At 35.6% G+C, this 11219-nt stretch overlaps 2 protein-coding genes across 2 annotated transcripts; both read right to left on the bottom strand.

Moving 5' to 3' along the window:
• Positions 1 to 2058: 2058 nt before the first annotated feature.
• On the bottom strand, positions 2059 to 4227 carry LOC148166791 (uncharacterized). The gene is made up of 8 exons (XM_088048440.1): positions 3767 to 4227; positions 3638 to 3727; positions 3345 to 3603; positions 3260 to 3279; positions 2863 to 3218; positions 2581 to 2804; positions 2385 to 2522; positions 2059 to 2352 (listed from the first exon to the last, which is right to left on the bottom strand). The coding sequence occupies exons 1-8, from the start codon at positions 4225 to 4227 to the stop codon at positions 2059 to 2061; spliced, it is 1842 nt and encodes a 613-aa protein (XP_087904566.1).
• A 28-nt stretch (positions 4228 to 4255) lies between these two features.
• On the bottom strand, positions 4256 to 6239 carry LOC148166790 (uncharacterized). Its single transcript, XM_088048439.1, has 5 exons — positions 6186 to 6239; positions 6047 to 6130; positions 4876 to 5985; positions 4499 to 4804; positions 4256 to 4447 (listed from the first exon to the last, which is right to left on the bottom strand). The coding sequence occupies exons 1-5, from the start codon at positions 6237 to 6239 to the stop codon at positions 4256 to 4258; spliced, it is 1746 nt and encodes a 581-aa protein (XP_087904565.1).
• Between the last annotated feature and the right edge of the window lie 4980 nt (positions 6240 to 11219).

Raw genomic sequence — 11219 nt, 5'->3', positions numbered from 1 at the left:
CTTTAGTGTTTGATCTATCTTTTAAAACCTTTAAATTACGAAAATTTTTTCAGTCTTTTCACCACCCCAAAGTCATAATTTTGACAATAAGACGTTATATTACTGTCTGGTTGTTCTCAAAATACGTATGTGTGAATTTTGAAAAGTTTACGTATGTGGAATGCTAAAAATTAGTTTTCGTATTTAATTAATCAAAAAGTCATTAAATATTCACTTTACAAAAATTGTATAGCATTTAACATAATGCACGTTGAACAGATTCATATGCAAAAAACAGAAAGCAATTTACTCAAATAGTTTTCGAGTAATCGTGTTTGGAAAAATACATTGAATTTGCCTTATATTCAAATTTGTTCGAGATCCCCTTAAAAAATAAAGATAAAGACAAATATTTATCACCTAAAACTATTCTAAGACAATTTAAAATCCTAATTCATCAGATATAAAGTTCAAAATTTTGAAATGATTATCCTCAAAGCTACGTTCAGTTTGAATGAAAGTGAAAAATCTTGTTTCAGGCAAATTTAAGATTTTGTGTGTTTATGGAAAAGCTTCAGTTGTAAACTATTCCTTCGGCTACAAAATTGATTTATGGTACCCGCATTTCTACCTACCAGACCTCTCTGGTACAGAGAAAAGAGATGTTTCTGCTAAACAAGGATAACATGTTTCAAATATGAAATTTTCGAAACTTCAAAAACTATTAACTTTAAAAAAAATCTGTTTAGTCGACATTATGTAAAATTAGTCTACGCATGTGGAATGCTAAAAATTATTTTGCTTTCAGCCAAGTTTACGTATTTAATTAATCAAAAAGTCATTAAAGAATCATTTTACAAAAATTATATATAGCATTCAACATAGTGCACGTTGAACAGATTCATATGCAAAAAACAGAAAGCAATTTACTCAAATAGTTTTCGAGTAATCGTGTTTGGAAAAATACATTGAATTTGCCCTATACTGAAATTTGTTTGATATCCCCTTAAACGTTGAGATTTTGGTGAAATCGTATATATTTGTGATATAACTATGAAAGTGCCTGGTTGTTGCGTTGTTAGTTGCAAAAACAGTAGTGCTAAGAGTGTGAGATTATTTTCTATTCCTACAATGAGAGAATGTTTAAAAAATAAAAATGTGTAAATCATTGTTTTTTTTATGTTAAATTAAGCTAAAGATTTAAGCAGCGGAAATTTAGCAATAGGAATACATTTGCTTAAAATAAACTGTTAGGCCTCGATTGTAAATTTTAAATTTGGCGCTTATTTTTACCTAAATATGGCGGACAATTGCGGTACTTTATGAATCTAGTTACTTTATTTCAACCAAACATTTCAACAATGCCCCCTGACTAGAAGCAAAAGATTTTCCTAGCACTACCTGCTCCCTGAAGGAACAAGCGGATGCAGGCAAAAAAGGTTTGGACACTGTTTCCAGATGCAACACTTGATTTGGTAACATAACTTTAGTTTGAAGTAAATTGTTTCAAAAAAATTCTCCAAATGATGGTACAGGGTGCTAAAATAACGATCTACTTAGCTAATGTTATTATGTAAAATATGTAAATTTAAAAACATCAAAGAATAGGTGAAATGTTATGATATTATGTGAGAGGGTGATAATAACACAATCGGCCCTTTATGCTAAAAGATAGCTAAACCACTTTTTTGCTTAATAAATAATCGAGTTAATACAAAAAAATGGTTGCCAATCCCAGAGCTGAAGACAATTTGAAAATCGGTAACTATGGACACTGTTTGCATTTCATCCACGTTATTGGGTCGAAGTGGCGTGCTACGTTCATTGGGTTTCGTATGATTTATAAAACGTCTTTTGGTTTTATCGTTTATTTTCTGATGTCTCTCTTACATGATACTTACCAACTACCAACTAACTTAAAAACGAACTTATCTTATCAAAGGAAAAGAAAGACAGGGTGGCCGTAAAACTCCGAAAACACCCGACCGATGGGGGCGCAGCCGCAACCCTGGTATTTGGTAAGTGTCTGAGGCGAGAACATGCTCCCCCCCCCCTTGAAGGTGGCGTCTTCAAGTATAACTAGTCTTCCTTCGGCAGGGGGCACAACTTCCTTAAGGCCCACTTAAAGACGCCACAAGTAGTTTTCACCGTCGCGACTCGTATGATGCCGTCATCTCCTGGATGAACTTCGGTGATTCTTCCTGTCCTCCAGGTTAACGGTGGCGCACCGTCTTCTGCCAACAACACCAAGTCTCCAACTTCTATTGCACCCCTTGAATCGGTCTTCCATTTTGTACGTTGTTGGAGCGGTTTAAGTATTCTCGACTCCATCGTTTCCAAAAGTGCTGTCGGAGTTTTTCTACATGTTGCCACCTAGACAGTCTATTAGTCTGTACTTCGCTGACATCAGGCTCTGGGACGGTTGTCAGTGGCTGCCCAATTAAAAGATGTGAAGGGGTAAGGGCTTGTGGATCATTTGGATCACTGGAAAGCGGGATCAGGAGGCGGGAATTTAAGCAGGCCTCAATGCCTATCAATAATGTCTCAAATTCAGAATGATCTAAATTAGCGTTGCCCGCTATTTTTCAGGTGGCTTTTTACAGCCTTCACGTTACTTTCCCAAAGTCCGCCCATATGCGGTGATCTAGGCGGAATGAAATGCCACTGAATATTCAATTCGTCTAGCGATCTTTTAATTCTGTCCTGTTCCGCGATTTGTTTATGAAAGTTTTTCAACTCGCGATCCGCATCAACAAAAGTGGTGGCATTGTCGGAATATATGAGAGAAGGAAGACCGCGACGGCCCATAAACCGTTTTAACGTGACTAGAAATTCTTCCGTTATTAGATTATATACAATTTCGATATGCACTGCTTTAATTACAAAACAACCAAATATTGCTATATACCTTTACATTGCGTTTTCCTCGTCTACGTGATTCCTTGATTTCGAAAGGACCGGCATAATCAATTCTAATCATTTCAAACGGACGAGATTGATTGACTCTATGAGTGGGCAGATCGCCCATTTTGTGTTCACAAATTTTTGGTTTAGCTTTAAAACACGTTAGACATTTGCGGATCTCGGCTTTAGTCGCGCTTTTTCCCGAAATAATCCAAAAACGTTGTCGAATCGCTGCTAGTGTTGTTTGAAAACCCCCATGTAATTGTCTTTTGTGTTTGGACTGAATTATAAGTTTTGACAGGTGATGCGATTTGGGTAGCAGCATTGGATGTTTGCTATCAAATTTTAGAGTTGTCTTATTGAGTCTAGCTCTTACTCTGATAACTCCATGTTGATCTAAAAATCGGTCTAGCAATAAAAGTTTGGACGATTTGTCGAGTGGTTTTTTTATTCAAAAGTGCCTTGTAGTCGTCGCTAAATTCCGCGATTTGAATCATTTTTACCGTTTTGGCTACTGACTTATTGAGCTCATCTACCGTAAGAGGGCCTTTTAATTTGTCGGAGTTGTTTTTATTTGAATTGTGTATGAAACGAAGAACCCACGCCATTGTTCTTTGCGCTGCTGTAAAAGATGAGTATTTGAGTAAAATCGAGGCGCCCGTTTGCTCTTGTGCAACCGTTGTTAAAGTCGATCTGATATCAGGTATTTCCTGAGGCGTTCTGACTTGTGCGATAGGCTGGCCCGCGAAACTACGATTCCGATTTGGTTAATTCGAGGCTGGAGGCACCTCGACTTAGTATATCAGCGGCATTATTTTCCGAAATAATATGACGCCAGTCAGCACTTTCGGTCAGTGATGTGATTTTCGCGACTCAGTGGGACACAAAAACTTTCAGAGAACTCGATGGCATGTTAATCCAATCCAGAACAATGCTAGAGTTCGTCCATAAAATTTTGCGATTTATAACTTCGAAAGTTTGGCGTACTTTGACAACTAATTGCGCGAGTAATAACGCACCGCACAATTCCAATCTCGGAATTGTTATTGTTTTAAGGGGCGCGATTCTGGATTTCGAACACAACAGCCTTGTTTCGTACTCGTTTGACTTTTGCGTTCTGATATAAACAACTGCTCCGTATTCATGCATTGATGCGTCGCAAAAACCGTGTAGTTCTATGTTCGAAGAAGAATCATCGATTGCCCTTCTAGGAAATTTGAGATCTTTAATGCGTATCAATTTTTTAACGAAAGTGAGCCATTTCAAAAATATGTTTTGTGGGAATAACTCATCCCAACCTAATTTGAGGGACCATATTTCCTGGATTATCAATTTTGCCGTCATTATTATCGGCCCGATCAAAACGAGCGGATCAAAAATTTTGTGCCGTTATGGACAATATGATGCGTTTTGTAGCTTTGTTTGAAATGTCAGAATTCATTTGAAATTTGAGAGCATCTTTTTTCAATTCCCATAACAAACCCAATGTTTTAGAAATTTCGTTTTTGAATAAGTCTACGGTTGACTCCGATTTGTTGTTATTCGAAACAATTCGAGGACAATTCTAGCGGAACTTTCGCAGGTCAAATTGAGCTTGTTCCAATATGCGTGTTACTTGAGTTTTGATTTCTTTTAATTCAGCTTCAGTGTCCGCCCCCGTTAGCATGTCATCCATGTAAAAATCCCGGCGGATAACTTTACTTGCTTTCGGAAATTGATGTTCGTTTAAGTTTGCTAGTTCCGCGAGACATCGCGTGGCTATGAAGCTCGCGGGTTTGGTACCGTATGTGAGTGTCATGAGTTTGTATGTGTGTATTGGCTGTTTTTGATTGTCACGCCAAAATATTAGCTGATTTTTTGCATCATCCGGATGCATGACAATTTGACGGTACATCTTGCATATGTCGCCTGTTAATATAAACTAAATATTAATATAAAATTATCATTTAGGCTTCTCCCGTTTTCACTAATTAGTGAGGCATCGAAAACTACCCGAAGCCTCGTAGTCTTACTTGACTCTCTTATCACCCCGTGATGAAGTAGATAAATGCCGTTGTTGATGTCCGATTCGCTTGCCAATGTCATGTGGTGCAGGTCTCGGTATTCTTTCATGAACGTCTTGTATTGCATTCTGTAATCCGCGTTCTTTGACAGTTTACGCTCAAAGATGTGACAACGTTTCAATTCGCTTTTTTGCGTGTCCCCGATATCAAAGTTTGTAGTTTTCGTAGGCAATCTGAATACAAATCGGCCGTTTAAATCGCGAGTAGTGTTGTTTAAGAAATGCCTTTCAGCTTCGATTTCTTCCACGCTTAAAGATTTCATTGTTTGGTCATCCGCAATGTTTTCCATCCGACAGAAACGTTCGACTTGTTCTTCTAATTGTATTGCCAGATTACAGGATGTTGGACCCATAAATGAACCCTGTTGGAATTGTCCACCATCAATAAACCCAAGTTTAGTTTTTTGAAAGATAAGCTCGGTCGGCATTTTTATTTGACCCAGGCATAACAATTCCCAGAACAGGCCTCCACCCAACAATAGGACTATTTTGGCGGAGCTGTAAAACGCCGGGTCGGCTAGTTGTAGATTGCTGGAAATTTCCAGAGCTTTGGCGTCGATTGATTTAAAAGGGACATTTTCGGTAATTTTGTCTACCACTAGGCAATTTACTTGTTTAGAAAATCCATTTATTCTTAATTTAATATGCATGATAATTTCCTTGGTCGCTGCGCTTACGGATCCGTTCAGGCACTTGATGGAGACGTTTGTATTAATAACCTTTAGATTTAATTTTTTACATAACTCGGTGCTAATGTAACTAGACATCGAGCCCTGATCTAATAACGCACGACATGACACATAGTTGTTTTTGAAATTTTTAATAAGTATGATTGCCGTAGAGAGCAAAACCGCGTCTCCGATAACATTGAACGTATTTGAACGTGGTTGATTGTTCGCCACCATTATTGGCATTATTTGCGTTTGAATGAAAGTGTAAGACAGAATCATGATTTTTTCGATACATTCGGCATCTGGATATCGATTTGCAGTGTTGTACAAAATGATTATTTCGAAGGCAGTTTGTGCATAGATTAAGTGCTTTGACTTGTTTTAATCTCTCTGGTTGAGTTAATTTGAGAAAGTCTTCACTTTGCGCTACTAAATGTGTCGTGCCCTTGAAGCAAAGAAAAGTCTTCTCGTTTGTTGATGAATGCGTCAGAACGCGATTTTTTGAGATAAAATTCTGTTTTTGAATATTTACAATTTTATTACTATTTACAGTTGGTTTGTCTTTTTGCAATGAGGAGTTGATCTATCCTGCTGAAGGTAACTCTGTTGCTATTCGTCGTCATGCAATTCCTCCGTAGATTCTCACATTAATTACTTGTCACTAATGTCATTCTCAAATAGCTTAGATCAACGACATAGGTTCTTCCACGCTGACAAAAACATGTCAAACGTAACTTTGATCCGTATTTTATTTGAACGCTCGATACTTCTGTAACAATATTGTGTAAGTAAGTTGTAGGAAAAGCTCTTCCGGACCACTGACTGACGTTCTTTGTGTAAAGTAGTAGGAAAAATTGCTTTTTTGAACCTCTGACTGACATGGAACCCAAATCAAGGAAATACCTAAAGTCCGAAAAAGTGTATTTTTACTAATTACACAACATACTATTTTTCAAATTTTTGTTAAATACCTCCATAATCAGGGTGTAACAATAAACAATTATTTTTCAAATATGATATAACTAAAGTACCTAGTTTTCTTAATTTATTGACATAATCCAACATGAAAAATTGCTAAACAAATTTACTCACCAGTCTTGGCTTGAAGTTATACAGGTTGACTTTGAAATAGAGGCGGAAGTTAACTTTTACACAATGGGATAATTTTACTGCTGCTATATAGCCTTATATATATACCATTTGGGTTACCTTAATTTGGTTTTGAATGTAAATCTGCCTGGCTTCGAAAGTTTCTTGGAATCCTACCTGCTCCCTAAAAGAGACAAACAAAATGCCGGCAGAAAGGTTCGGACTCTCTCTTCAGCAAATGGAAAACACGTGTGAAATGCAATATTTGAGCCTGGGACAAAAATGTACAGTTTTAACAAATTTGTTACCGAAAATTTTTTTCCGTGGTCGCAAAGTCGCAAATAGCAATACAATATAGTCAGTGTCTAAAAAATCGTACACCACCGTGTCACTGTTTTATCAAGCGATGCTACAGACAACAGAAAAAATGTTAAAAAAAATGTGTTTATTATTTTTTTTGAAAATTGAAAAAAATATCTTTTTAACGTATTGTGTTTAAAATTTAACACTAAAATGAATTCCAAGAAAATCAAATGCGATTGTACAAACTACTGCACAAATTTTCTGTAGCCAGATTTATATCAAACAATTTTTGGAAATTTACACTAGAAAGTCGACACTAATAAGAAAGTGAACTCAATGTATTGCAATTAAAAAATTATTACGTAGCTGAAAAACACTGATTTGACAAGTGTTTCCTGTAGTTTTTTTTAGGCCTCAAATTAAAATACAATCCTGTAATGCTGTCACATTTGATTTCACGTTGATGTCGTTATTTCCGGTGCAGATTGGCAGGTATTTTATTATGATTTTGTTTTTTTATGATTAGACTTAATAGTTTATTAAAAAAATTGGTCAGATTGATAATTCGAAAAATTCTCGGCAGGAAAATTAACTTTAGTATATACAAGCTGTTTTTAAGCTACACTACCAAACAAAACACGGTAATTGGTGAAGGTAAGTAGAATCAATTGACAAAAAATGCTGTTTATAAAATTCTTTTCATTTCCGACATAAAAGTAATCGAAAATTTGGTCAAAATTTCCAGTTCGCCACTGGATTAAAGAACATGAACTTGATTGCTTAGCAGTAATCCAATGCTTGTTGTTTTAGGTAGATGTTTTCATCAGGGATTAAATATCCGATAATTAAAAATTCTCGGTAATTTGAAGTTTTATCAAGGACCTCAGGATTTCAATTTATCGGGAGTCGACTGTATATACAGGGTGAACCCGAATAAAGTGCAAAGATTTTAACCACACTATCAGACACCGCTGTAGATAATGATACTGGAAAACGTTCAAACAAAAAACGTTTAATTTCGCTCTTATCGAATTGTTTTAACTTTGAATTTAAATTGCTGATTTTAAAGACAAGACATATTTCAAAAATTGGGTATAGCGAAAAATTAAATTGTTTGGAAAATAAATGGAGCCCTTAAAAGGGCCAATCTTCATTTCGATTTGTTCGTAAGATGACTTTTTCCGATTCGCTTGGTGGACCAAACTGAAATTTGAATAAGAAACGAATAAATAAATAATAAAATAATAAAAAAGTTACCTGAACTTATTCCCTCCAGTAGACAATGTCATCACCCGTAAATTCAGGTTCAGCCGTAAACAAAACACTTTTTATAACTTTAGGTTTATCACAACACTGGCAAAGAATAAAAAATCTCACTCAAAATAATCCAAATTTGAACAATTTGTAATAATAATAATAACAATCGGTTTATTGACTCATGGGTGGATGATACACATTGAGTTTTGTCAAATTAACAAATAATTAACATAAAAACATTACATAAAAAAAGTTCATATCTACATACATATATTTTAAAATTCATTTATACTACCTATATAAACACTTTTCCCAATTAAAAACGTTTTTAATTTGTTCTGAAACATAATCACAGATGTGACTGACATTCCTAACTTCAGCGAGAAGTCTATTAATAATAATGTTGACCTTGAATTTCAAAGGATCTTAATTTTACCAAAGTTCTATCAAAAGATAAATGTAAATCATTTTTTCTACGTGTATTTATTTTATGAATGTCACTGTTCAATTCAAAATTGAATTTACACTTAAATATGGTAACACATAATGAATAAATGTATAAGCTAGGAACAATTAAGATGTTAAACTTTTTAAAAATTGATCTGCAAGTACTCTCAAGATCTTTTTTGCATAATAAATACTTTACTAGCAGTAGAAGATTCATCCCAAAACACCAAACCCACATTTCTCTGCCACGCTTATGGGAACTCCGTCAAAGGCATTTTTTGCCACTTGTTTATTAGTGTTTTTATTCCCATCTTTTCGATGGCCTGGACTGACTGTGAATTTGAAGTGGAGTGCAGTGGCGCGCTACCAATTCTGCCGAAAACTTTAATAATTTTTTTCTGGAAAACGGAGACGTTTCGGAACGCGAAATTTGGCCATTATGTTAAACTGCGTTGTCTGATATTGGGGTTAAAATCTTTGCACTTTATTCGGGTTCACCCTGTATTTATAAATTTAAATGAAATAGCGCATGAGTCGTCCCTCTCCGGACTACCTGTGGAAGGGTCTAGGTCGGCTTTTTTACGATTCTAAAATCAGTAGTGTAGAAGTCGGCGAGCTGACAGATCGCGAGTGGAACCGAGCAAAAATTCCAATTGTTTAAAAGTGTTCGTGATCTCTTTGAATTACAATTCCACAAACCGGTTTGATCCATTCTGCAGATGTCTCCAATGCAACTCAGTCAAGGTAAGACGTTTTCATGCAAAATTTGTTTCTAAATTGTTACTTATTTTTACCGTTTTAAATACAGGAAGGAAACTACGTGACAAACGCATGATGCAAATTTTAGTTAATAGTTTTATTCTCTAACTCAAAACATTTTTATGTTTAATCTGCTATTGACCACGAAACTTATTTTTAACATTTACCTTTGATGCAAATTCAAACCCAATTTTTTAATTTTCGGCTGATTGCACCATTGGGGTTTCAACTTGTTTTTTGTTTCGGCTCATTAAAAAACAAAAAAAAGCGTGAACGCGAAGTACAGGTTTTATGCCATTTGTATGCTCCTTTTTTGATCTTCTACATTTGTTAATCCCACTACACTAATGCAATATTTAAGCCTCAATTCGTACTTCTCGTTTCCATGCTGTTTTCCTATTTGTTTAAATGCAAGCAAGCACTACTAGAACTACTGGACTAAACGAATTATTAATTCAATTAATTAATCCGAAAGAAAAGATGATTATGCTACGCTCTATATGCAATTAGTTCTTCTATGACTCCAATTGCTTTACATGTTCAGAACTTATATTCCACTTAGTTAATTTATCCAAATTGCGTCATCGAATCGCGATTGAAGGGAAATTTACCACATCTGGCTGGAAGATAAGCGCGTCTCCCAATTTTACCTGCTTCCGGAAGGAACGAGAGGAATGCAGGTAAAAGCAAAAAAGGTTCGGATAACGTCTCCAGATGAGAAACACGTGTCAACTGCAAGACTTGTCGCCGTGACAAAAATGTACATCATTAAGGCCGGGTTACACGATGCCAGTAACTCGTACGAGTCGCTAAAGGCTCGTTCGCACTAGGCCAGTAATTTAGTCGAGAAACTCGCAATTTAGTAACTAAATTGAAAGCAACTAGCCAAAAACTGTTCACATTACACAAGTTTAGTGAGTGGTGAGTCGAAATCAAAATGAACAAGATACAGGGTAAAAAACTAAATAAGATGATGTTTTTGATTTTATCTCTTTTTCATCAAAACTAGAAATTCCCATAGAGTTTTGGATGTTCAAATATGCGGATTGTTTAATGTCTTTATTTCTATATACTTGAGATTTTATATTCCACAAATACTCATGTTCGAGATATTTAGTTACAAATTTAAATGTTGTGTCCTCGCCCCAACGGAACATGTTGATACCAGCTGAACATATGCAATAAACTCGACTAAAAGCAACATGTTCAAACTGGTTAAGTGTTTAATTTAGTACGCTAGTGAACGGTGGTGGGGGTTGCTACTCGCCCAAAAAATAGAAATAAATGGATTAACTTGACTAAATCATTTACTAAACTACTCGACTAAATTTTTGTGGTTCGCACATGTTTAGTTACTAAATTTCTCGCCACTCGACTAAATTACTGGCCTAGTGCGAACGAGCCTTAAAATTCAGGACTAAAATCAAGTGTTTTGAAGAAAGTAGGTGTTTACATATTACTAGTAACTTGTACCAGCAACTTGTTCCAGTAATAGCTTTTATAATAAATATTGTTATTAATATAATTTTCGTTACGCAGTCAAGAGACTCACTTGACACCTAAGAAGTTTTAGCGATATAATAGATATTGAATTGCTGAATCGCGGGCTTGTTTATTTCTATAAATTTGGAGCTGTGTGCTCCAGAGACACTCCTCTTCTCTGCATAAATCGACATATTTTAGTGTTGTATCTTCGCTCCACTTGGTACTCATTTTTCTAAGTTATTTTCCCTAATAAGGGTGCACAG

Source organism: Gnatocerus cornutus, unplaced genomic scaffold, assembly GCF_029298725.1.
Source record: "Gnatocerus cornutus isolate USDA-ARS CGAHR unplaced genomic scaffold, icGnaCorn1.1 Chromosome13, whole genome shotgun sequence".
NCBI classification, from domain to species: Eukaryota; Metazoa; Arthropoda; class Insecta; order Coleoptera; family Tenebrionidae; genus Gnatocerus; species Gnatocerus cornutus.
The sequence above is the reverse complement of the archived record's forward strand: the minus strand, read 5'-3'. Positions and strand labels throughout refer to the sequence as shown.

What these genes read in the sequence shown, in the direction of transcription:
- LOC148166790 (XM_088048439.1), bottom strand. Translation starts at nt 6,239, where the DNA reads ATGACGACGAATAGCAACAGAGTTACCTTCAGCAGGATAGATCAACTC. An exon ending in TCAAGGGCACGACACATTTA is followed by an intron (nt 5,986 to 6,046) that starts GTAGCGCAAAGT and finishes AACAAGTCAAAG; the next exon opens with CACTTAATCTATGCACAAAC. An exon ending in GTAAGACTACGAGGCTTCGG is followed by an intron (nt 4,805 to 4,875) that starts GTAGTTTTCGAT and finishes ATTAATATTTAG; the next exon opens with TTTATATTAACAGGCGACAT.
- LOC148166791 (XM_088048440.1), bottom strand. Translation starts at nt 4,227, where the DNA reads ATGACGGCAAAATTGATAATCCAGGAAATATGGTCCCTCAAATTAGGT. An exon ending in TAGCAATATTTGGTTGTTTT is followed by an intron (nt 2,805 to 2,862) that starts GTAATTAAAGCA and finishes AAGAATTTCTAG; the next exon opens with TCACGTTAAAACGGTTTATG. An exon ending in CAACCGTCCCAGAGCCTGAT is followed by an intron (nt 2,353 to 2,384) that starts GTCAGCGAAGTA and finishes TAGACTGTCTAG; the next exon opens with GTGGCAACATGTAGAAAAAC.